The sequence below is a fragment of the Periplaneta americana genome, chromosome 5 (genome assembly GCF_040183065.1).
Source record: "Periplaneta americana isolate PAMFEO1 chromosome 5, P.americana_PAMFEO1_priV1, whole genome shotgun sequence".
In the NCBI taxonomy this organism is placed as follows: Eukaryota; Metazoa; Arthropoda; class Insecta; order Blattodea; family Blattidae; genus Periplaneta; species Periplaneta americana.
Genome location: NC_091121.1, coordinates 91,835,683 through 91,862,665, shown reverse-complemented (window position 1 = coordinate 91,862,665; position 26,983 = coordinate 91,835,683). Strand labels below are relative to the sequence as shown.

The 26,983-nt window shown below is 33.7% G+C and overlaps 1 protein-coding gene across 5 annotated transcripts in view; it reads left to right on the top strand.

Moving 5' to 3' along the window:
* Hacd1 (3-hydroxyacyl-CoA dehydratase 1) overlaps nucleotides 1-25,979 on the top strand; it is a 136,083-nt gene extending 110,104 nt beyond the window's left edge. For all 5 annotated transcript variants that reach the window (XM_069826237.1, XM_069826236.1, XM_069826238.1 and 2 more), the window contains 5 exons: nucleotides 2,365-2,479; nucleotides 5,229-5,346; nucleotides 9,044-9,273; nucleotides 12,230-12,408; nucleotides 15,042-25,979. In XM_069826237.1, the coding sequence (XP_069682338.1) occupies nucleotides 2,365-2,479; nucleotides 5,229-5,346; nucleotides 9,044-9,273; nucleotides 12,230-12,408; nucleotides 15,042-15,121 (722 nt within the window). In that variant the 3' untranslated portion in view covers nucleotides 15,122-25,979. The remainder of the gene's footprint in view (nucleotides 1-2,364; nucleotides 2,480-5,228; nucleotides 5,347-9,043; nucleotides 9,274-12,229; nucleotides 12,409-15,041) is intronic.
* The last annotated feature ends 1,004 nt before the right edge of the window (nucleotides 25,980-26,983 follow it).

Below are 26,983 nucleotides of genomic sequence, written 5' to 3'. Positions count from 1 at the left end.
GAACACTTCCATAGTTCCGGAAATGCTTGTACAAGCACATGCATCGTGTAACATCGCCGCGACCCGAAGTGCACTTTGAAAATATTCGCTGTTCACGAGTGCGGCCACTTTTTTTTTTACAGCTGTACGTACAGTAATATATTTTCTCCAAAGTGAATACGAAATTAAATATACTTATTACTTATTCATTTCAACAATTAAATGCATACAACTATTTACATTAATTTGTCATAAATGTTATAGAAAACATTCTATTGGAGGTATAACCAGTCTTACGTTAATATATTCTTTCTGAAGGCATTTTTCAGAGTATGATACAATAAAATTAATCGAAACTGGGAAATGTCATTTTGAAGTTAATTAAAATAAAGTGATTCCTCCTTGCGCAACTAGTTAAACAACATAAAAAGTTCCTTGTAATAAAGGACTGTTGACTATTGGATGTACTCAATATCTTCATCTTTACTTTTCTTATCAATAATTGCATTTCGAAGTGCACTAGTACTGCACGGTGATTAGCATCTATGGCAGGCATGTCAGAAATCAGACACTGAAAGTGCAGTATATGTGCGCGGAACGCCGGTCTGTGCAGATTGCGTCATTCACGTGTTGCTCTTACCAGTTCTTAGCGGAGGGATGTACAAGAATCTATTCTGCACTTCTAGTGTTCAATTAAATTGACATTTTGACATTATAAACATACTTAGCAGAAGGAAAAAACACAATTATTGTCAGTGTCTATATTTGACAATAACTGTAACACAAGAAACAATAGACTTACTCCGTTACAATTCACAAAACAGTCGTTTGTAAAGAAGCATTTATTTACATGATTTCTATACAGTATTTGAAGAAAATATAAATATTGTAGTAATTTCGAAACAACGAAAAACGAACACAGTATTTCATTTTACGTAGTAGGTACTGATTATTTCAAAGTAATACTCTTTCATTGTTCCTCAAGCATTATTGGGACCATTGGTGCACAAATGTTAAAGAAATATTTTACTCCCAATTACATGCAATAGGACATTGTGAGGTTTTTACACTGGAATCATTTCCTTGCTGTATATTAATATAAATTCACAGTATTTTCCGCCTCCACTTTCTTCGTTCCCTTACAACCTCAAGACCTTCACATGTATTCTTCACTCAATATTCTCATCACTTATCAGCTTATCAAATAAACGTTGTAAGTCGTCTAACCATTGATGGCTGTGTTAGTACAGACTCCAAAACAACATCATTGTCATGTTTGTCTTGCCGTGAGAGTACTTATTAAGAAATAAGAGCTGGCGAATATCATATTTTGAGAACTTTACTAATCTGATTTAAATTCTCACATCACTATTAGGTCCACATGATATGATGAAAGCCTTTCATTTTAAAATAATTATTGTTGGCTGAGGAAAACAACATAACAGTTATGTTATATGATTCGTGATTTCTCTTCTTCGTTATATCTGTGGACTCCTCACTTTATTTTCCATAACGCATTCACAATCACAGCTCAATGAGCACACCCGTACTGATCTGTGTTACTGAAACCAAAGCTGTTCTGCTACTACAGGTAATGTACAGCCCTGTCGCGTTCCCCTCCAAGCCGATTCACTCCCTCCAGGTAGGGGAATAGGAACTGCACATCGCACAGAGACAAGTGCACAATGTGCGCCACTGCAAAATGTGCAGGGTTTTGACATGCCTGATCTATGGCGACTGTCCACCTCAAATCCTTCCATCCGTCTTTTATCCGCTCGTGTGGGCTCAGAATGGTGCGGCCGCCGCGCGACTGCCGTTCCTCAGACATTCCGTTCGTGTGAACCGGGCCTAAGACGACTGCGTAATACAATTTGCATACAGTTTTGAACTGTTTATTTACCTCCACATCGTTTTTGTGTGAAAAAATCAGACTAATCAACAAGGTATTGCAAAAAAAAAAAAATGCATTATATTCAATACCGTGTCTGACTTCATAGTAACTGAAAGAAACTTATTTCCATATTAACAGACTGTACCGAACGCACGTGGAGAGTTCTCGCGCTGCAATAAAATGACAAATCACGTTACGTATCACATTTCGAATCAAATATTTATTTACCTGAATGTTTCTCTTATCTGGATTTCTGTATAGTATAACGGTTAGGCCTAAACTACAAAACGTCTTTAAGTATACCATTAAAAAAAGTTCACAATAAAATAAAATTATAAACCATTGCTCTCCAGAGGTTATAATCCATCTTAGCCATATTTCTATCATCTTTGAATATAGCTTTTATAATCTTTGACCATTACTCTGCAGTTGAATAGTGTGAAATTGGGTGAATGTGCAGTTTTGTATTCTTTACTGAGAATATTTATTTTCAGGTGATTTTGAACCGACAAATATAATGGCAACAAAATCAAAAAGTAAACCAAATCGAGAGCTCAGCAGCTTAACCAAAGGATATTTGATTTCATATAATATTGCACAAGTTTTTGGGTAAGAATTATTATTATTTCTTCTATGTCATTAATATTTTATTAATTTAATAATTTACACGGATAAAATGCATGAGAATGCAATGACAAAATCAGTTTGATTTATACATTAAATGTTGTTTCTTTCGTATTTATTTTGCTTGAATATTTCACTTTCATTCAATAATTAATTGCTTTTTATAGTGAGACTGTTAAAGGCTCTACTTGCTCAATACTCTGGGTTATAATAAAGTGATAAATTGAGTTAATTTCTTATTTGTTCGTGTTATTTGTTAAACATAGTGATTCAAGTAAATTGTGATATAATGATAGGTTATGTTTGTGCCTCTTACAGTTTCTTCTTCAAATAACTTAAAATTTATCATTCTGAAGACAGCATTTTCATTTTAAAAAATTGTCAGTAGGCCCCGGTATCTAATATTTTCTTTCTTCACATATTTATTATGAACTGACTAGAAGGAGTGAGGATAGCTTAAAGGCTGTGGTGAGACCGTGTTTGTAGGAATAGGCCTAATATTCATTTTTCTTTTTCTCATCGTATTCTCGGTATAATAGGCCTATATAGAAATTATGACAACTCGTTTCTGTACCATTGTTTACGATCCATTTTGTCATGATATGTTGTCTTTCTAATATAACTTAGTAGGCCTACCGGTATTTCTTTCTTGTATGGTCAGTACTTAATAACATTACACTATCGTAGAACAGACCTAAATAGTTTAAACCTGCAAGTGGTGATGAAGATATGATGGTAATTGTTCATTCTTTCTTTTGCTCCAAAAGTTTCGATTGGAGGAATAATTTTATACTTAGGCCTAGGCTAGTAGGCCGCAGTGATTGGTTGTGAAAACATAGGCCTACAAGCTGTAGCAGATTATGATATACTGGTAACTCTTTTCTGTATTGTTTGTTAAATCCGAAACTTGTAAGTTATTTCAAATATTTTAATTCTCTCCATGATTAGAATTGCATTCTCCCCATGCACTCGTGCGCTATGTAAATTACTTTTACAGGAACTTTAATGTGTCCTCTGCATATTAACAGGGAATTCCTACACAAATCCATTCCACTCCACCCTCTACTGCTTAGCTACCCCACTACCATGATATAAACCGATGGAACATGACGACCTGGGACTGGTCTGCGTATACACTCTGTATATAACTCAATTCTCCTATTGTTTCATTCATGCATGAATTGTTATGAAGATAATGCGAGTTGAGTTCATTTTTGTAATTAGATTCTGCAAAGTGTTTGCTGATCAGTGAATGCTGAATTAGTATTTGTCATTGGCGAAGCATGGTTTCATTTAAATTTGTGTGCTCAAGCATATTTTAAAACAATAAATACTGAAGAACAGAAAAACCACATCTTGTGCATGAAACTCTTCCTTCATGATGAACAAGTAGACGTGTGGTTCATAGTAAATGAATCATAGGGCATATATATATTTTATGATATGATCAGTGCACATAAATACAGAACAGAAATACTCGTGCTATTTTTTGAGCAGTTGAATGATATCGAGTGTCAATGTATTTTCAACAAACAGAAATTGGGAGGATCACGAAACAGAAACTTGAGTCAATTTTTTTAAGAAATGTCAAAAATGTGTGACAGCAGGAGGACAAAATTTCCAACACTAAACACAGACTAGTAATGAGAAAGCATGTTGTGTTATTATCGTGACACTTGTTTTTATTTTATCTCACAGATTTTATTTCATAGTTCCTTAATTTTTGCTAAGAGTCCTGCTCTTACACATTCAGTAACTTACTACATGAATGATCTAGTTACCGGTATTGAATTGTACCTTTCAATTAAATGTGTACTATTTATAATATTTCATTGATGGTAGTAAAGAGGGAATATAAAATCCATTATTTAATTGTATTATTTGCCATATTTTTTTAAACATTTTTTTTTTAATCTCAGGACCCCTGAGGTTATCAATGTAAAATTCGCTGGCCAAATTTTAATCAGTATGTATTGCTGAAGTAATTTCGTGCTTACATCCGTGCCTCACATTAGAACGGTCGTTTTCAATTGGTGTGCCACAAATGATTCACTAATATGCTATGGGAAAATGAAGTTGGTAAAGGTTTCCATAGCAAAAATTGGGAAATAAAACCCTCAAAATTCTTCCCTGGTTGGGAACCACTGGTTTAGATTATATGTGTTTGCTGCTGGATTTTAAATTACAATTTTAGTGTGTCACTTGTTGAGAAAGGATGAAAAATGCTGCATTAAAACAAAGAATTTCAGTTATCTTCCATTGCACTCTTAATTTCTGCGACAATATTCAGTTCTGGTTACGGTTTCCAGCCTTCATTTTCCGCATTTCCCTTTGTTTCTTGTTCGTTGTGTGTTCTAAGGCCTCCTTTTTTGACCAGACATTTTCTTCCATAGAAAATGATCAGTTCATTACATTTAAAACTGTAGTTTGATTGTACATCAGCTCCTCACCTCCATTGCTAATATCAGATTGACTTCTGATTTGTGGATGATTGGTTCTCATAGTAAAAACACTACATACTCTCTATTTTCGGTCATGTAAGCAGATGATTGCTGTAATTTAACAATCTAGAAAGTTTTCAGAGAAATAATTATCTTTTTTTTTTCTCTCTCTGACTTAACTTGTCTTAGTAATTGAATATCACCATTTTCTACACGTCCTATTTGTTATAAATAGACTAGTACTAGGTACTACCTATCTTCAGGTTCAACTTTAGTTTATAATAATGTTGCAGGTGGTCGTATCTGCTGTACCTCATTTTCAGATACTACACGATAAGTTCAAAAGAAGTACCTCTCTGGGATGTTGTGAAACCCATTGTTGTAATTTTTCAGAATGCAGCTGTTTTAGAGGTACGTAATTTTTTATTACTTACATAAATGTGTGTCAGTAAACAACTTTCAATGTTCCTTACAGGTACTGTGATATTGAAAGCCCGTTTCTGAAATGGCATACTATTGTGATGTTCTTTTACGTAACTAGTTTGCTGTATTTTTCAGGGCTTTTTTTTAGTATGTAATCATACACAATTTGTGCAGTAATAAAAATACAACAGAATAGCCCACTCAAGTACAAGGCGTGTTCTTAAAGAAGTTCCAAAACGGTGTAGTAAGTAAACGGGAAGATATTTACAAACCATTTTTGTTGCATTGTATTCCCCACACTTCAATTACTTCTCAACATAATCTCCACCATTATTGAGGCATTTATCGAGTCGTGGCACAAGTCTTTCTATCCCTCATTGTAGAATTCGGCCGCCTGCGATGCGAACCACTCCCGCACTGCTGTTTTCACTTCATAGTCGCCATCAAAACATTGACCATCGAGGAACTTCTTGAGGTGCAGGAAGAGATGAAAGTCACTCAGAGTCAAATCCGGGCTGCAGGGGGGATGGTCAATTTGTTCACAGCCAAATTTCGAGATGAGATTTTGGGTGTCACGAGCTGTGTGTGGCCGAGCATCGTCATGAAGCAACACAACTCCGTCGGTCAGCATCCCACGTCTCTTGTTCTGAATTGCGCAATGGAGTTTCTTCAAGGTCTGACAATAGGTTTCTCTATTAATGGTTTCACCCTGAGGCAAGAATTCGATGAGTAGGACTCCTTTTCTGTCCCAAAAAATAGTGCACATGATCTTGCGTGTTGACATGGTTTGTTTGAATTTCTTTTTCCTTGGTGATGCAGTGTCCCTCCATTCCATGGACTGCTGCTTCGATTCAGGTGTCAAGTGAGACACCCAAGTCTCGTCACCTGTCATGATATGGTCAAGAAACTCATCGCCTTGCTCACTGTAATGTGTGAGAAAGCTCAATGCACTGGAAGCTCGTTTGGTTTTGTGTTCCTTGGTGGGCATTTTGGGTGCCCATCGTGAGCACAATTTTCGATATCGTAATTGATCTGTCACAATTTTGTAGAGAACACTTCGCGACATTTGTGGAAAATTCAAGGAAAGTGAAGAAATTGTGAACCTCCTGTCCTCATGAATTTTTCATCGACAGCACTCACCAAATCGTCATTGATCAAAGATGGCCGACTGGTACGCTGCTCATCATGCACAGAGATGCGAACCTCGTTGAACTTCCTAACCCATTTTCTGACCATTCCATCACTAATGGCATCATCACCATACACCTCACAAAGTTGACGATGAACGTCAGCTGGTTTGATATTCCTCGCATTCAAGAAATGGATAACAGACCGCATCCTACAGTCAGCGGGGTGCTCGATCACTTTAAACATTTCAACTGATTATAACTAACCACACACACACGGACTGAAGCTCTGAAACTGCATTCACAGCTTGCCTGAGGACTGAAGAAGAAAACACGCATGCACAAAATAACATTTGCAGCGATGTGACGGCTATAATTGAAAACGGAACTTACTTTAAGAACACGCCTCGTATACTGTAAGTTAATAATTTAATATTTGTGAAAATTTACATTGTAGTAAGTTCCTTGATTCAATTACGAAGTTAAAGTAATGTAAACCATTATAGCAGAATTATGTAGAAGAAATGTGAAAAATTGTCTTTTAAGAGCCATCCATATCAAAATTTCTTATTCTCTGTTGTGGCGTTATCCTCCTGTCAGCTGTCTTACTGACATTTCTCAGCATGGCTAAATATTCCAGTGAAGTATCAATCAGAATCACCAGACTAAAATTAAACTCTTTATAGATACTACTACTCATCAAGTTGGCAACCATGTCCATTATTGTTAATTTGTTCGCTAGCCACACTACTTTTAAATGACAGTTATACACAGTTAAAATTTACCATTTTTTTTTTATTGTTGTAATGATTATTTCTGAAGCCTGGCATTTCATGTAATGAGTCCCATTTAATATTTGAAACACTATATAATTAGGCCTATATTGTTATTATTACTATTAGTGTCATTCCTGTCATTTCAGTGCCTATTTGTGCAGTATTAAAAATTTCTTTCAAAATATTTCCTGTTTCTAAGGGACAGGACGTATGTTGATTTGAAAACAAAAAATTACAAACCTCCTCAAACGCTATTTTCTATCAACTGAGAGCAAAATTCACATGAAACTCATGTACTGTATATATCTGCTTGTCACTGGATCTGCGAGCCATCTGTATTATCAATCTGTAGAGAAATAAGTAACACACTAGAAAACACTACAGGTGAGAAAATAGTTTTAATCCATTTTGTTTATCCGTGCCACATCACATTGCTTTAATGAGAGCAGAGCACCATGGCATGCCAGTACTCCTTTACTAGACCATGGTGCCCATAGCATATTTATGAAAAAAGGGACACTTATAAAATAGATAGTATCTCATTTTCTGCATCATATGTAAAGTTACCTAATCGAATTTTTGTTCTCATTCGTGGGAATATTTCTGTGTTCTTCATAGGTTTCTTTAACCATAAGATACTCTCTTCCTTTGGAGTTGCAATCCAGACATACTTTATCTTTTATGTTTCTTTTCTGCATGCTGTTTCATATCCCATCCTTCCATATAGGTTGTGACCATCCTTATTTCCTTTTTTCCAAGTGATGCTCTGTGGAAGACTTCTTTGTTGCATATCCTCACATTGCATTAGGGTAGATGAGGGTAATTGTAAAGAGGGGGTAATTGTAAACAAATGCTGTGAGAAATACAATACTGTCAATATAAAAATTTTAATTCGGAGGAATATTTAAATTAACATGTTGGCTAACCTACAAAGCAGTTTGGCGCTAAATAGGAGTAACTGCTTAGTTGTGAACGAATGTTTTGTAAGAGTCTACAAAAAAAGTTGAGAAAGAATTTTGTTTCACCTTCATTTTTGGTGTTGTAAGTAAACGTATAGTGCTATTTTTTAAGAATATGTTGTTTTTATGAGTAATGTATAGTAGTTAACATTTATTACAATGGTTTTGTGATCTCCCATATAGATCTCATTAAATTATGACGTGTTTACATTTGCCCCATAGTTTTAATTGCTTGGGAGTAATTGTAAACATGTTTTACTATGGTTACATTTCGTACTTTTCAGTAATCAGAGACCCCCACCCAACTACACTGTAGAGGATTTAGAGAGGGTTGTTACAGATGTGAAAAATAGTAACTACAGTTAGAGGTACTGAGTTCCTATATCGTCATATATCATAGGTTAAAGGGACGAAATGTACCAGTGACCAAAATTGGAGTTGGAAGGAGTACAATTCTTCCTTCTGAAAGAGAACAAAAATATTCATGTCTCATAGCCTGTGCGAAAATTGGTGTTTACAATTACCCCACTCTCAATGGAGTAAATGTAAACAGGTGGGGTAAATGTAAACTAGCAATTAAAAGATGAAAAAAAGTCACGCTTATTATTTTAAACCCATTTTCAGGGAAAAGAAAGATCTAAAAATAACACAATGTTTCTTTGTCATGCTTACCGTTACTGAGGGTTCTGTAATGTTGAAATATATTTGAAATCAGTGAAAAGTGTTTACAATTACTCTGGTGTATCCTATTTTACGTTCATATCATTTGAATTGTAGTTCCTCTATTTCTTGTACTATATTTATCCTAAATTTAAAATTTTAGATACTGCATGCTGCCACCAACATTGTTCCGTCCAATGTGGTGATCACAGTGTTCCAAGTGTTTTCACGTGTGATGCTTGTATGTGGAGTGCTACTACCTACACCAACGGGACCTCTAAGTCCAGGTCTGCCTCTTGCTCTACTGGCATGGTCATGTGCAGAGATCATACGATATTTGTATTATGCACTGAATCTCCTTGGAGCAGTTCCATATTTCTTGATATGGTGTCGGTAAGTTTCCCACATGGAAGAGTAATATTGACATTGGATGTGATTATGATTAGTTATTAATTAATTTAAAGTACATATGCGCCGTAATGTTTAACAAAATATTTAAGCATTTATTTGTGATACAAAATAGAAATCACCAACAGAAAACATCACCAATACTGTAATACAACATATGATGAAATGAAACCCGTTTGCCCCATCTCACACAGTGTGAGCTGTCTTTTAAGTACGATCACGTGGTATGTGGCGTGATAATTGCTTTGTGTAGAATGATCAAGAACAGGTTTGGTTCTATACACAGGAATTGTGTAGATGTCATACTCCTGTTAATAGTTAGTGCAATTCCAAATCTTTCCAAAAGTGATTAGAGAGTGGTGATTCAATTCTTAACAGGAGAAGGGTTTAGGCCATCCAACTTAACACCTTTAATTTGTTCGTACCTTTAAAGAAGGGCATAAAGGGACATAGATTCCGTACATATGATAAAGTGAAAGTTTGTGCTAAAATGAAGGGTAAGGGGGAAAAACAGGGACTGTTACAGAAAAACATTATTGAGAGAATCAAGTTTTAATACTTTTGACATTCCTGGTTTTTAATCAGTGCACCAAATGTTTGTTACTTTACATAGACAATTCTGCTTCTAAACCCTTTGTGATTGGACAGTTCTGTAGTTCCAGTTGCCACCAATAGAATGCGCTATACACTGTAAAATCACTAAAAATGGACACTCCCTGGTTTTTTCCTCCATATAGGCTATCCTTTAAATGATTCTAGGTGCAGCCAAAGTTGTTTTTCACATATGCCTCTACATACAATGGGATGCCTATGTAAATACCTACTGTATGTGTCTTTAAACATTGATTTTTTCTTTATCTATGATACTTTTTATGAACGATAAATCAACTCTAATGGGTTTGATTTAATCATGCCTTGTGTAAGACGGAAAATACTGGGTAAAGTTTATTCTAGATACTGCTTATTGTTAGAAAGAATTAGAGACTGACAAAGTAACACAGAGATGAGCCCGTAACTGTCTGCCAGCAGGTTTGCATTCATAGGTTCAAGTGAAAACATTATGGAATATGTATTATATGTCTTTCTCGTGTTAAACATTACACTGTCTTGACTAGCCTGCCCAACCAGGCTCAGCTAGTCCAATCCAGATAGGGCAGACCTCATGAAAGATTGGACTGTTTCTTAAGCAATACATTTGTTGCATTCATACTTCAGGTAGAGTTTGTTTAATGAGTATGGAGCTTCATACAAAGTTGTTTCATCAGCCACATAGCAAACTACTTCTAGTTTTAAATTGAAAGTAAATACATACATTTTCTTCTCAACATGTAAGTTTACATGCATAAATTCTGTATTTGTTTGTGCTTAACTACAAGTCATTTAATGGTTAAAATAATTATTATGAGGACTTTGCTAGATCAAAATAAAGTAAAAACTTCATGATGATTGTTACGAACTAAATTCCTTAGTTCACATTGTATTTAAATTAACTGTAATTGAGCGAAAACAATAATAATAATAATAATAATAATAATAATAATAACAATAATAACATTAATAATACGAGTAATAATGAAGTGTTTATTTTAAATTTTGAATGTACTACAATACGTAACTTCTGAAAATTATTGTTTGAAAATATCCATTTTATTATAAAAGGTAAAAAAAGGTAAAGGTATCCCGTAACATGCCATGAAGGCACTTGGGGGACATAGAGGTAGAGCCCATGCTTTCCATGGCCTCGGCACCACACTCTGACTGCCTTTTACCCCCGGGAAAGACCCGGTACTCAATTTTATAGGAGGCTGAGTGAACCTCGGGGCTGTTCTGAAAGTTTGGCAACGAGAAAAAATCCTGTTACCACCTGGGATCGAACCCCGGACCTTCCAGTCCATAGCCAGCTGCTCTACCAACTGAGCTATACCCGGCCGCCATCCATTTTATTATTATTATTATTATTATTATTATTATTATTATTATTATTATTATTTTTAGTTTTAGTGAATATATTATACTATCAAGAAATGCCGTCTATACACTTATGGATATTGAACTAAAATAATAAATTCTAAATTCAGTAATATAACAAGTAAATGTTTACGATTGATACTCTCTAGAGTTACTCTGGTTCATATGCTCTATAGTAGACGAAAGCAAAGATTAATATTGTTCATATGTGGTTCAAAGTATGCCAAAGAAAAAGAAAAACGAAGTTCCTGGCTATATACCACCCCTGAGTACGAGTTCTACTCTTTCAGGGGCGAGCTAAAGTTTCTCTGTATATTTTATATTTTATGTTACAATTAATAGCAAAATAATAAATAAATAAATAAATATCATGAACAGAAAAACAAAATCTGAAAAAATGTATTCAAATTGAAATTAAAAAAGATTGTGCATTCCTCAACATCACTTGTATTTTGCTGAAAAAACCATTTATCCTGTATTATTCATTTCTATTATTAATTCACAATAACGAAACTGGCTTCAAAGAATTACAATTATGATGAATGCAAAGAAAACTGAAGAAAGGAGCAAAAACCTCGCTTCTTATTTGTATCACTTATACTGCAACTGCGATATTTTCTTCTCATAACAAGTTACAAATAATACCTAGTTAACTAAGACAACAGACTGATGCCCAGTGCCTGAAGAAGATGATGATGATGATGATGAGTTACCTAAGACATTATTGGACTCCGTTAGTGTAACAGTGACTTCCATTTCTGTAGTGGGGACATCTGTGAAGCATAATTAGAGGGGATGGCATTATGGTACACTGAGAGTTATGAGTTGAATTCTGATGTGAGTGAGAAATGGCTTGCAAATTATGTCTGAAGTTTATTCATTCAGGACAAAGTTCTTCTATGCATGTTCCATAATTCTGTAATAACTAATACGAGTAGTGAATTCTATAAATTAACGACGTTTCTGTTTACAGGTACACGTTTTTTATCGCACTGTATCCAATTGGAGTGACAGGTGAACTTCTTTGCTTCTATGCAGCACAAGCTTATGTTGCTAACAAGAAAATGTGGAGCCTAGAGATGCCAAATAAACTGAACTTCACGTTCAGCTATCATTATTTTCTGCTCTTCTTGATGTTCTTATACATTCCATGTAAGTTACTCTCTTTATACTTTACTCAATTCAGAATTAAATTCATTTTCTTGTAAATTCAATATAGTGTGTTAACTGATATGTATAAATGTAACATATGTATTTATTTAAAGAAATAAAAGAAAACAATATTGCTGCATATATTGCAAGTATTTAAAGTTTTCATTGCTAAGTTTTGTGAACTTCTCTGATTAAGATTATATATTTCATAGCATAAACATCATTAAGCAATGTTAATATTAAAAACCTATATGTAAAAAAAAAATATTGCAACATTGGATATACTGTAAGCTTAAGTTGGAGAAACGATGACGATGATGATCTATCGTGAGGAACAGAATTCAACTTTAACGTAAATTTGTGACACAGGACTTCCGCTGTACTTCATTTCCAAAGAAAGACTGATAAGGATTCTATCACTCTTTAAAATCCATTGTACGGCAGCAGCACCCACTGTCAGAAGAGAATAATTATGTCCATATATAACCACAATGGCTGTGATAAAAAGCTGTGAACACTAAAATACTGATATTCCACAAGATAGTATCCGACGATAAATGAGTCCATTGCATACAAGGGGTTACTTTAAATAAGTTGTCTGCAATTATTAATATAGATTTTTAAAAGATTATTACATGAAAACAGCCACAAAATGATAAAACACGCAGCGACCACTCCGTAAACAATCAGTTTACTGATGATACGTGGTATTTACATTCTGAAATGTTGGCACGATGATAAGTGATTTCGTCCACACCTGTGGAATAATGGTTAGCTCGTCTGGCCGTGAAACCAGATGGCTTGGGTTCGAGTCCAGGTCAGGGCAAGTTACCTGGTTGAGGTTTTTTCTGGGGTTTTCCCTCAATCCAATTTGAGCAAATGCTGGGTAACTTTCGATGCTGGACCTCGGACTCATTTCACCGGCATTATCACCTTCATCTCATTCAGATACTAAATAACCTAAGATGTTGATACAGCATCGTAAAATAACCTACTTAAAAAAAAGATTAAAAAAAAGATACGTGATTTCAAATATCTTAAAATACTGGTTCCATGGCTCTGATGTTACTTCTTATTACGTCAAGACATGCGGCAGTATACCGTTAATAGAATGGTATAATAATTCAAATTTTGCAAGAAATGATGATACGTGGTATTGCCACTAGGTCATCAATATATAAAATGAAAAGGGAAATCGTTGAGTTGTCCTTTCTATCAGAATGGACATGGACAGACTGTTTATCTTCTCATATTCACAGAACTAGATTACAGTACATTGTATATTATCTGCTCACCATCCAAATGATGCCCTCCATCACTGGAACTATTCACTGCCACAGTTAATACTGATCTGACTTGGAGCTCCATTGCTTACTTTCTCTTGTCCTGTACAGTACAACCACCTCTCCAACTTCCCCCACTGTTTAGTTCCAAAATCTTCCATTGGTAATCAAAATGTAAGCAAGCTTCGAAAGCTCGTATACTAGTCTAAAGATAGGCTTTGTTGTTTTTGGAGAATTAGGAATCAAATTTTTATTATTAGGCCTATTATTTTTTTAATTTCACACTAAGATTTATTTTCGCTAAATACTTTATTATTATAATATCGTCCATTTATTGTATTATTATTATTATCATTATCATCATCATCATCATATTATGTTGTTATGTAGGATTTTTATTGCAGAAATACATTTTAAAAGTACATTATAAAATTTTAAAATATGTTATTATACAGATGCATGAACTCTACCATATGTTTGTTTAAAATCAGGACTTAAGTAATAGTATATTATGATACAAGGTTGGAAGTGATTTTTACAAAATCTGTTCGTTTTTCAATTTCCGAGATTTCGTAATGCTCTTCACAGACTTGTATTGTACAACATTTTTTGCACGATCATATTTTTAAAATTACAATTACAATATAGCCTATTTTGCATTGAAAATTTAGAGCAATATTATTCCAAAGCCTTCGTAAAACTGCACTGTAATGGTAACTGAGTAACAACAAGTGCACTGTAATGGGTCTATTTCAGTATAGTTTTATGTTATTAAGAATGGTTTCCCTAGCAACAAGTTTCTGTTTGGGAATCTAACTTTCAAGACCTAACAACAATAGCTGTAAATGCAGCAAAAACATGATCATGCAAAAAAGAAATGTACCGGTAGGTAGATAAATAATATAAATATAATAGAGAAAAATAAAAATAGTATTAATCATCTTAGAGGTATTATTTGTGGGATAGAAAATTATGTTCTTTTTTTTTTTCTTACTAATAATTTGTTGCAGAGTAAATACAGGATCAGTATAGTTCCTTTCTGCACGAAATTCACATTGTTTCTCAATTGTGTTCTGTTCCTGTTGTTTTCATACATTTATTTATTTTCAACCCTTACTATGGATATTTATAACAATGCCTGTTTTCCATTAATTTGGTATTAGTTTTAATCTCATATTCTATTTAATAGATATAATATTTTCTGTTGTAATATGGTCCATCATATTTTAAGTATTTATTATTTCAATGCCAGGGCTTTTCCTATTCTACATTTTACTTAGTGCTTTATAAAGTCCTTCCTTAGTTATTGGTCTGGTCATAACTGACTTAATTCTATATATTTAATTTCAGTGTTTCCCCAGATGTACCTGCATATGTTTGCACAACGCCGGAAGATAATCTCAGGATCATCGAGTAAGAAAGTGAAGTAATGGCTGAAATGAAGCTCGGCTGCTTCAACAGCTTTGGGTATTCTACCACAAATTGCTGTAGGAAATATTGTAGGATATTTTAAATTTTGATATTCCTTCATAAAACTATATACTTTCATTCAAAATGTACATATCAACTCCAAGTTCCTCTTAAAATGAAACCAAAATTATGGAATATATGCTGATTGAATCACATTAGGTAGCCCGAATTTTTTTTTTTTTATAACCCAGTAACAAATGTAATAATAGTGATTTGGTGTACTTTCCTTCTCTTCATCACATCAAATTCAGTAGTATTTAGCCTTAGGCATATAATACTCTACAAGTATATTGAATCATGACAGTAATAGAGAAGAGAAGAAAAACAGCTAGGTTGATACTTCGACAGAGCAAAGTGGAGTATATCTGTAGTAGGTGGATCTTTTAATTTCTCTCTCTGTTAAGATATCTTCCAGTATAATCAGAGAGAAATTTTATATTTACAGGTGTGAAATTCTGACAATACATCTTTGAGAAAGAATGGAATTAAATTGTTCATCTGAGCATATTGAGCTTTTAATTATGCAGCATTCTTATTAGGTGTGCAAGTAGAAAATGAATTTTTAATAATGCTTGTGTGCTGTGATAAATACATATCTCTGTATAAGGACAGTAAGTTTATATGTTTTAGAAGTACTGGGATTCTGTAGATAAGATTTCTCTAACCTATGGTTTAGTTAAATTGCTGGTGAAACTCTGAAGTTCTTTTCTGAATAGTTCTTGTATAAAAACTGTAGATGCTTCAGAGACATTTCCTTTCATTATTCTTATTGTAATGCTACCCAATTTCTGATTGTCCTTTCAAAGCAGAGTAACATTTTTGTCTTATTGGCCACTTAAGCATAAATATGCTGATTACCTATATTAAACATCGTGGAAAAGTTATTATGATCAGATATAATTATTATTTAAATGTCTTTGTGGAGTTGTTGTTGATGTCTATGGTCACCATGGCTTAAGTTACTCCAAAAATACTGGAAGATTTTCCAGGCACTTTCAATTAAAAGACATCATCAAAAGGGCACTTGTCTCTGCTGATTATCCATCAATCCTGGAACCTATTCGAATAAACTGTTCTGATGAAAAAAAGACCAGGTGGATTGACCCTGATACCCTGGTCTCATGGAAAATCTCTGCTGTGGGATGCCACACGTGTCGACATCTTAGCACCATCTCATTTGCCTGTCACCTCCAAAGTCACTGTTTTTGCTGTTGGGACCTTGGTGCTCAGAGGCTCAGACATGGGGAAAAAATTGCAAGTGATCAATGGAGATTCCAGGTCGACTGACTTTCTGAGGCAAAGAATCGCTATTGCCATCCAGCGTGGGAATCCTGCCAGTGTTATGGGGACATTTCCTCAGACACTGGCTTTGGAGGAAATATTTAATTTTTGAAATTTCAAATATTGGCCAAATATTAGAACATGGGGTGATGGTGCATCTGGTATCCCTGATCTGAACCTGTGTCATGTTTCCTGTAATCTGAAAATTAGTAGTTGATTGGAACTTTACTTAAAGTTCTTTGATTACACCGCATTGCTGCACTGCACTGTGTGGGAAGCATCTGCAACTATTCTACCCATCTACTCCTGCCACTGAAGCATCAGGCTGTGTAGCAACTGACTTCCTACCTGGATGATCACAAGCATCTGGTGTGCCAGCAAGCAGTGGCCACATGCTCACGCTGGCACCTGTGGGTGCACCAGTCAAGTCATGGCAACAGAAAATGTGTTCTATGAAGACCATACATCGACAAAATGTACCTTCCTAATACACCAGCAGAACGCAACAAGCTCAGCACTCAAATAGGAGAGGTGAAAGGGGATGAGTACACTTACCCTTATCACAGTATTTAATGTGCATTGTCAGACTGTAATCTTAGAAGTACAATGTTGAGCAGCATGATTATTATTGATGTTTTCATTTATTTTCTTCGTCACTTTTCTTAAATTTCGTAGAACAATGACTGATAAATTATAACAGAACAAAACCGGGACAGTAATTCAAAGAAAAATGATATTTGAGTAACTGATTAGTCAGGAGTAAAATTACATTAACTGTAAAGTGAGATCCTCATCTGTAATACGAGTTCTTTTTGATTTTGCGATGTTCATTTTTGTAAAAAAATAGTTGACATTTAATATAATGTGGAGCCATGCATGGCTGTGATTTTGACTGCTTAAGACCTCAGATTAGCTTATTTTAATTTGTTCAGCAATTTGAAAATATGAACACCTTCCAAATCTTTCTGTGTAAGATCTGAGATTAGCTTATTTTAATTTATTTAGCAATCTGAATATATTAACACTTTCCTAATCTTTATACTAGACATGAGAAAACAAGGCTCTTGGCTCAGCTCCCAGCTCTCCTTCCTGTCTAAGCAAAATGGTAAGAACTCGTATTACAGATGAGGATCTCACTTTACAGTTAATGTAATTTTACTCCTGACTAATCAGTTACTCATGGTAACCATTTTCCTCTTCATTTGTAGTTTAAATTAAAAAAAAAAACTTGCATTTGTCACAACATAACCAGAATTCAGTGAGTTAAATCTTAACAAAATAAAAGTGCACAACATTGACATCAAAAAGCAAAATCGTAATTCGAAAATTAGTATCCTAATAACCAACCATGAATCCTAGATGACTTTAGACATAGGTGTTGTAATCAACACCTCGAGCTTTGATGGAACAAATGTAATCATTAGTTTACTGTATTTGTGGTGGTAACGAATAACTTCTGAAATTGCCAATAAATTGTTTGTTCAGTGCGATATTTGCAAATAGTTCACACAACTGATTGTAGATATTCTTTTGTTTTCTCAATATATGAAGCATGAAGAGAAATTAACATGAAAGTATGTATTTTTAACATCCTAATACGTAAAAAGTGATTTTTGTGTATCTTCTCTATGTTTCTACAATAATTCTGTTGAATCATCAAACTATTTTTTTTTATATTCGGTATATACAAATAAATTTGCCAAGGAATGAAAACTGTGCTACAATTGTAGCACACGTCACAAGCCGGAACACGTAACTCATCCCTTACCTTCAACCCTCGCATCATTGTAGGGTAGGGGGAGAAGAGATACAATGTTCAGTGTGCTTGCCAAATGTCATTAAAGATTCCGGCCTTGTGGATGGGGGAACAAACTCTTTCCCCACGCTTCCACCCCTTTCTTTCCCAGTTCTGCAACCCCAGGATGAAGTGACAAATAAAATTATATAGATCACATGTGCCAAAAATATTTGCATCGGGAAAAAATATATTTATTATCTACTTAGAAAAAATAGCAAGCACTGGCAGAATAAAAGTTCAAGTATGTGCCATTGCGGCCATCTGTTCCAGTTGACTTTGCTGGATAGGGTTAGTAAGAAGATTGTGTACAATGTTTGCAGAGATTGCAGGTGAAAAGCTATAATGGAATATTGTCACAACTTCCCCTCCCATCTTCTTAAAAGGGCTTTTGTGGGTAATATGAGAAGCTCGTTATACATCATTAATGTCTTCAGTATCTTTTAGTAATTTTAAATGGTAGTATTCATAGATAGGGAAATAATATTGGAAGCAGTTACAATATGTACTGTAAGTAACCAAATTTCATTCCATCTTTTTATACTGTCAATTACTAAATAAGCTCGGATATATTGCGTTATTGAAATTATAAACTGATTCTATTTTTGTGTACTGTGGAGAACAAAATGTTTTCATTTTACTTCATAAATTAGACGTAACCACGTATATATAAATATAAAGCTTTGTTTGTGTGATTTTCAAATTGTGTGCATTATGTAAAGGGGTGTTTTATAATTACTCTACATTGTTTTGTTTATTGTAATATTTATTGTTGGGAGAAGTATTTATTTAGTTTATGTTAAAAAATACAGTGAGTAGACTAGAGAAAATGCAATGTGGTAACCTGGCTCTCAGCCAAGCCACTCATAGACTCTACTTATGCAGACAGTTTAGTATCGGTGAGGTGATATGCAGTGCAACAAACTCTTAATGTACATTATTACTAAATATATGCAGTTAGAACATCATTTACTCACGGAAACAAATGCTGACTCTGTCTGCGTTCTTGTTTCAAACATTTGTCATGCCCATGTAAGAAGTGGTGCATCACTTCCTGAAATTCCATTTGGAAATGGAGGTGATGTTTTCTCAGATGCTATTTGTCAGTTCTTTCAGAGTATGGATTATTTTTGCACACTTTGTCTTTTATTATAGTTTCACGAAGATAAAACATCACAAGTGATTAGGTAAGGGGATCAAAGGGGCCATAGATTCCTACTGGTAATGTTCTATCCTCTAATATTGTGTGAAGTTCACCCATAGAATCTTCTTTTGTACATGTTGTCGCAGAATCTTTTGGAGAGACATCATGCTTTTGCCTTTTTCCAACAGGATTCTGCAACAGCACATACAGACAACAATTATATAGAAGAACTTCATAGAATATTTGATTATTGGTAGGGATGTGTAGCCCCCTCAATCCTCTGACCTAACACATTAAGATGACATTTATCTCTGGGGAACTCTAAAAAACATAGTGTACCCTACAAAGATAATCCATATATTGTATCCATTTCTAGCTCTCATTGCTTAAATGCAGAGTATACTATGGACGAAACGAACATATGTGCTTGTTCCTCAAGCTTTCAACTACAACTGACGTAATTTGCATTGGTGTTCCTTCATCCACTTCACAGTTCTACCAACATGTGCATTATTTATGAAATGGCCCTCATAGTTTAAATGTCATTGGTATTTTGTTTATAATAAAGATACATTGTATTGAGAAACGGTTACAATTTATTTTAATTAAATTTTTCCGTGATGCCCCATCAGATATTATAATTGGAACTTGTACATATAACCTCCTTATTATTTAAACTGAGACTTAAACTTATTAATAGTGTTTGAATCTCTGATATTTTCACTAAGTAGTAAAGGGAAAACCGGCATAGCATTTAAGAACAATTTTATTCTTGGAGCTGGAAGTAAAAAGAAGTGAACTAGAAAGATTTCAGTCATTTCATCTCTGTTTTACCTTAAGACTAAGCTTTTGACTTCTGGCTTTATATTAATGTCTTCCTTAAACATTTTAATTCATTGTTGATTACACAATGAAAGTACATGTAACATTTATGGAACTTTTAAGAGGATTTTGGATAATAACCATAACTATATCCAGGTATTTGGTGCCAATCTTGTAATTAAAGATATAAATAACAAGAGAAGAGATATATAAGAAGGATAAGGAATTGATCTATTATTACCAAGACTTGTTTTAAAAACATACGCCTAGTTAAATTTTATCTGAAAAGAATTTCAAGGAATTGGGCTTCTTCAGATATCATGTTTTACTTCATACAAAATCTAGCCAGTAAATAAATGGTATTTGTAACTGATTTTAAGTAGGTTTCTAGAATCTATATGGTAATGGAGTTGATATGAATTTTAAGCTTCTAACTATAGAATTGTATTCTCTTACAGAAAGTAAGTTTTATGATATTATTAGGATTTCATAAAGTTTGGTATTTCATCTTTCACTTTGTAGTGAGACTTTTTATATTACATGTATACGAGAGAATGAGCGAGTGTTTTAATTGAGCTTAGCAGAATGATGAGTTGCACGATGTTGTTATCCTTTTTGATAAAACACATGGGACATCGAAATAATCATAAGAGTGTATGTGTGATTCTGGGTGCGTCATCTTTACGTATTTTTAAGTAACCAATGGATAATGTTCCTTAAGATATTGAAATGATAAAAAGAATTTGAATTAATTTTCTTTGGATTTTCAAGTACATCAGATAAACAAAATTATTCCATAAAGAAAATAAAATTAAAAGGCAATACATGATATAATCAGAAAAGTGCAAATTAATAAAAGAAAGAATTTGAGATAAATTCAGTCAGAAATAGCATGTGTAAATGAAACTGATATAATTCTTTCTCAGTTTACTGCTGCAAAATAACATAGATTTCACTTTTTGTATTTCTGTTCAGTGCATACCGATTTTTTTTTTTGAGAATTAACTTATATTTGCATTATATTGAGGAACTCTGAATTAAATCCTCATCTATGTTATAGAAATCTTTCATTGCTAAATGTAAAATTTTATACAATTTTACATTTCGTATTTAACATACAGGTAAATATTAATATTTCTTAGTTTGTCATTCAGTTAGCAATACAGTAATAAGTTCGCTTTTATAGATGAGATGACATGACATGTCAGTTGCAATATAAATCAGTTAACATAATGAAACTTGAATTATACATTCTACAGTTAAATATTTTTTTATGTAAGTAAATGTTGTTAGTTACCATTCAATAAAAAAAATTGAGAATTGTAAAAGGAACGTAATTCATGTTTTCACTATTTCATTCATTGTATATTGTCGCCCAATCAAAAGAAATCGTACAAGATTAACTTTCCTGACATATAACGTAATTTCTTGAAACACAGTGCAGACGATATCTGGCTACATTTAATTTATAATAACTTTGCTATTTTGACGTTATATGTATACAAAAATATTTATTTGTCTTACTCAACACTATCTTATTAGAGTTCTTAAATGTGTAACATTTATGCTGTGATATTTTTTGTTTTCATTTATCATGTAACAGTCATTTTATTGGCTATTGTTCCATTGTAAAACAGTACAATGAACTACTATAGCAGAATTAACATTTCTTTTGGCTTCCGAGCTGGCTACCGCATGGTCTGCTCTCATGGCAGTGTTGCAATTTCCTACTATTGCTAGGCTTCGGTCAGTGAGACAGCAATATGTTCGATAATGTGGCAGCATTGCCTGCAAGCTTGGACAAAGAGAACAGGGGGGGTATCAGACGGTGATTGACTACTTCCAGTGTTAACATTGGTTGCCATGACAACCCATAAGCCACACAGCTAGCAACCATAAGCCAAATGGCTAGCGAGCTGTCAGAAATCAAAAGAAATGCTAATTCTACTGTAGTTAGATATCTTAAATTACCTAATTTATATAAAAATAAATCAGCTACACTATTTATTGCACTCGTAACTTTTTGCCCCTGTTGGCAGCTAATACGTATTGTGTTTTATTCAACTACATTTCATGATGGCCAACCATGGTGGATGCAGCAGTTCGGGCATGCAGCTTTATTGTTGGTGGATGTTTATTCATTGTCAATATGATGCCCTGTGTTATCTTAGATGGAAGTCTGGCATCATGTTGACCTCATGTTATTGAAGTCCCACCTTGGTTACGTCATGTCGAATGTCAGGTTGGAAGAAGCCCAAATAGGGAGGCCAAGAATCTTCAAAGGCTGTAGCGCCATGAAATATAGTGTAACAGTGCATTCTCATGACAAGTAGTTAATAGTGATTCATAACACATAAATGGCTCAATATTTGATCATATGAAGACCATATGCAGAGACTTGACATTTATACTGTATGCATTATTTGTTAATTTCATAGTTTAAAATATTTGATGTGACGTTATTAATGCTGATATATTTATTGGAACTGTTATTCAGATGTTTATTTATTATTTATTTATTGTCCACAAATTCTGTATGTACCTATTAGATTAAAATTCTATGCCACATAAAAATCTTAATTCAAGACTAAGAATATATAGAACTATAGTGATGTAAGAAAATCTAAAGAAATTATATCCTTGAAGCAAAGAAATGAAGTTTTGAGATTTGGTATAAAATTTGAAAAAACGAGACTTTCTTCTTACTTTAAAATACCTTGAATGGTACAAGCCAAGTTCAAAAATGGTTTTTTCCCCCCTATTCTCTCCTGGATTATGTTCGTATAAAAAATAATTAAAGTTAAAATTATAGATTGGATGGTGCTTCTCGAAAAATAAGTTAACTGTCAGTACATTTTAATTAATGTTATATGAAATATTTTCTTTTAGAAGTCATGTTAGAGACATGATTCTTGAAATTGAGTGAAGCATCAAAACTGTCATCCATAAACAAATCCAACCTTCGACCTGCACACACTTCTATAGAGAACATGTAAACAGAATTGTTTGTAATTAATTCTGTTATACATTAATTGTTTCTATATCTTAATATAATACTATTTTAAGAAAATGAATATTGTCAGTTGATTTATTACATCTTAATAAGTTGTAAAATGTGTTCCTGCAAGAATGTTGTAAAGCATGTCATCCTTATATTGCAATACTGTATTAAATGGACTGTAATCATCCCTGCCACATCAGATTGCTGACAAGCTCTACCTTTGTCTACTGCCAAGTTCTTGCCAAATATACCTAAATGTGGAATGGCGTGATTTCTTGAATTAATATATGTATACGATAAAGTATATATGCATCTGCCTGATAACACCATTATAAATTTCCAGTAATGTATTTTAATATCAAATCTGTAAGAATAGCATAATAAAAATTAAAATAATTTTCGGAATCTGTAAGAATTCAAAGGAAATAACAAGAGGTGTAAGACAAGGGTGTCCCATGTCACCTGCATTGTTTAATTTTTATATCGACGAAGTTGTGAGAAAATGGGAAGCACAACTGAATGTTAATTTTATCGGAAAAACACCTCTAAATTTTATGCTTTTTGCTGATGATATATTGATCCTCTCAGATAATGAGCAGTATTCAGCATGTATAAAATAGCTTTCGATTACAATTTGAAGGTATCTACAAAGAAAACAAAAATTTTCGGATTCATAGGATCTCAACTCAAACGAACCAAATTTTCAATCAATGATATCAATTTAGAACAGGTTTCAAATTTTAATTACCTAGGGTGTAATATTACATATGACCAACCAAGCGATCAAGAAATTAAACTCTCCAGATTTCTACAGCTCCTGGGAACAATGAAACGAGCTTTAATGAAAAGAGTCTGGAAGGAAACAATACTGAAATTTTATAAGACAATGACAATACCATTGTTAACATATGGAGCCGAAAATTGGTTACTGACCAAACAACAACATAGAAGAATAGAGGCGGCGGAGATGAGATTATTAAGACCTCTTGCTGGTTACAGATTGGAAGATCAGAAGAGAAATAGTGAAATTCGTGAAGAGTTACAAATACAGTCTTCTTGACTTCATAGACTCTTCTAGACAGCAGTGGTACCAACATCTGATGAGAATGGACATAAATCACACTCCTGTACAGATGTTCCTATATCAGCCAGTTGGTAGAAGGGATCTTGGCAGGCCCAGAAAGAGATGAAGAGAACAGTTCTGATTTCCTGGAAATGACACACGCCTAAGGGTCTAAACCATGATGTATTTGATGATGTTCTGTAAGAAAAATGAATTTCTCTCTCTCGCTCTCATCAATAAGAAACAAACGTGTGTGTATCCAATGCCTACCCACTTCACTTACGTGATTTGGGCTAAGGCAGAAAAAATGCTAGACAGAATACAGAATGGTGTGTGTTGCATTGTGCATTCTGTGATATTTGCAGCACTGAACAGCATTTTGTCAAAAGTAGAGGAAGATCATTCTTTTCCAAATGTTTTGTGTTACACACCTTACATGGATATTTACATGACAGATTTTTAGTATCAACATGGGGCAACAAATATGCATTCATTGAAAGAGGCACCATTACTAGAAATGTTTAGAAGATACGAAAAATTTCAGAGCCCAAGGCTACACAATAACTGACAGGCAATGATAATTGTTTGTGTCAAATGTTAAAAACTTACATTATGTTAGAATTCCAACTAATCCCAAATGTATTATAATATCATATAAAATCTTGACAGAGCGCACTCTAATGGGTACCATAATCAAAAATATGATTTCACATCATAAAAGCTTTTCTCACCCATCTGACATATCACCTGGTTGTCATCTGACACTTGGCACCAGTGTGCTCCATTTAACATACTGCAATGTAAGGATAAGCTGCATTATAGTACTGGTACGTATTCCTGCTTTTGTATGTAAATCATCTGAGCTTGTATCTGCTAAGCTCTTACTGTAAATGTAAACTGATCTAGTTAAGATGAATACCATTCTTAGCTGCTGAAAAGTAGAAAACCCTGCAGATTTCCTGAGACACTTTAGGTGATCTCCCAAAATTGTAGAAGCAGACATTGTCAATATTACAATTTGCTCAAGAGTGTGGAGCAAATATTAAGGTGAAGTAGTGGTTATCTTTATATGTTATATTTTTATACAGTTTTATGTGTGGTGGTATGGAACGAGTATCATTTGAGGTGCGTGGGTTCAAAAGTGCAATATATTTCATGTTTTATTGTTTTAGTTACATTCCAATCTTAACTAAAAATCCATCCTGTGGACTAATGGAACTGTGCATTTCGAAATGGCACAATTACCAGTTTTCCGTGATTGTGCCCTCTTCCCATTTCTTACTGCATTTTATTATAAATGACACTGTACATAAGTGATTTTGTAATATTCATACAAGACAGGAATGGAAACTTAACATGTGTCCACAGATGTTCTCTATGCACAAAAGAAAATTATATTTCTTTCTATATCAGTAATCTTCGTCTTCATATTTCTTCTCTGAAACTTTTCAATTGGGTGTGTGCTGTTTAAAAGATAAGTGACAATGATAAACGAAATCTTTAGTAAAGTCTTCCATAGTTTATTAAAGTAGGTTCAGAATCTTAAATATGCAAATCATAGTATAAGTTGTGTGGTATTTGCCAATATTTAAAAATTTTCTCTCATGCATGAAGGACATCTAAAATAGTAGAGGTTAATCTCATTCATGTGACACTGTTTAGTGTATTTAAAATTATGTAGCTAATAAAAAAAAGAATACAATTTTCGTGAACTCCAAGTGTTTGCAAGATAGCTGGTGATAATGTGAGTTTTCTTTCCAAAACTCCATTATGTCCAGAGAAAGCAGCTAGTTCAAATTCATGGTTAGATTTCAGGAATGTGACATTCCATGTGAAATCCGACAGCAAAAAAAATTCGCAGTTTTTAAATTTTCAAGTAATATATTACGAAAATGAAGTGAATACAGAAATATATTCATATATTTTTTTTCAAATTTGAACAAAGATAAAATTAACATTTTTATGATTAATTCATTAATATTTTGAAACAATCTGAATTATATATCTTCAGGAAGCTTATGTTATCTGTATGAAAATCATACCTGATTCAATTTCCCATCTTTAAGGATAATTGAAATACCAACCTCAAAATTAGCCTCTTTTTTTTTTTTTTTTTTTTTTTTTTTTTTTTTTTTTTTTTTTTTTTTTTTTTTGGTGCGGTAAATTTAGGGAATTCTTCTATGAAATCTATTACAGTTAGGGACCTACATTTTATAGAATGTTTATTTTGACTCTTATTGTGCATGTGTACAAAAATTACAAAACCCAAAGAAAATTTTTCATGTTTTTTGTTCAATTTGATCTGGAATGTCCCAATGGCTATGAAAATCTTCATGAAGAGATGCTAAACAATTCAAGATAAGTATGCCAGAAAAGTTTCTCTTCCTTGCAATAGCAGCAAATTCCTGAAAACACGGAATTTTTTCAAGTGAGTTTTGGAAAGAAAATATACAATTTTGGGTGTCATAGCGCTCTTAGAGAAATATTCCCTATTCTCTATGTCTCTCTGTCACTGTGTCGCTCTCTCGTCCTCTCACACTCTCTCTGTCCTCTCTTTATCTCTCCCCCTCCCCTTTCTCACTCGCTCTCTCTCTTTCAAATCATTTATGACTATTTACTGGTTCAAGCTCAGAAAGAAAAGATTGGCCACCATTGGCGTAAGTGTTCTTCACTGCTGAAGATGTTAATGTGAAATAACATCAGGTAAGCTGTAACT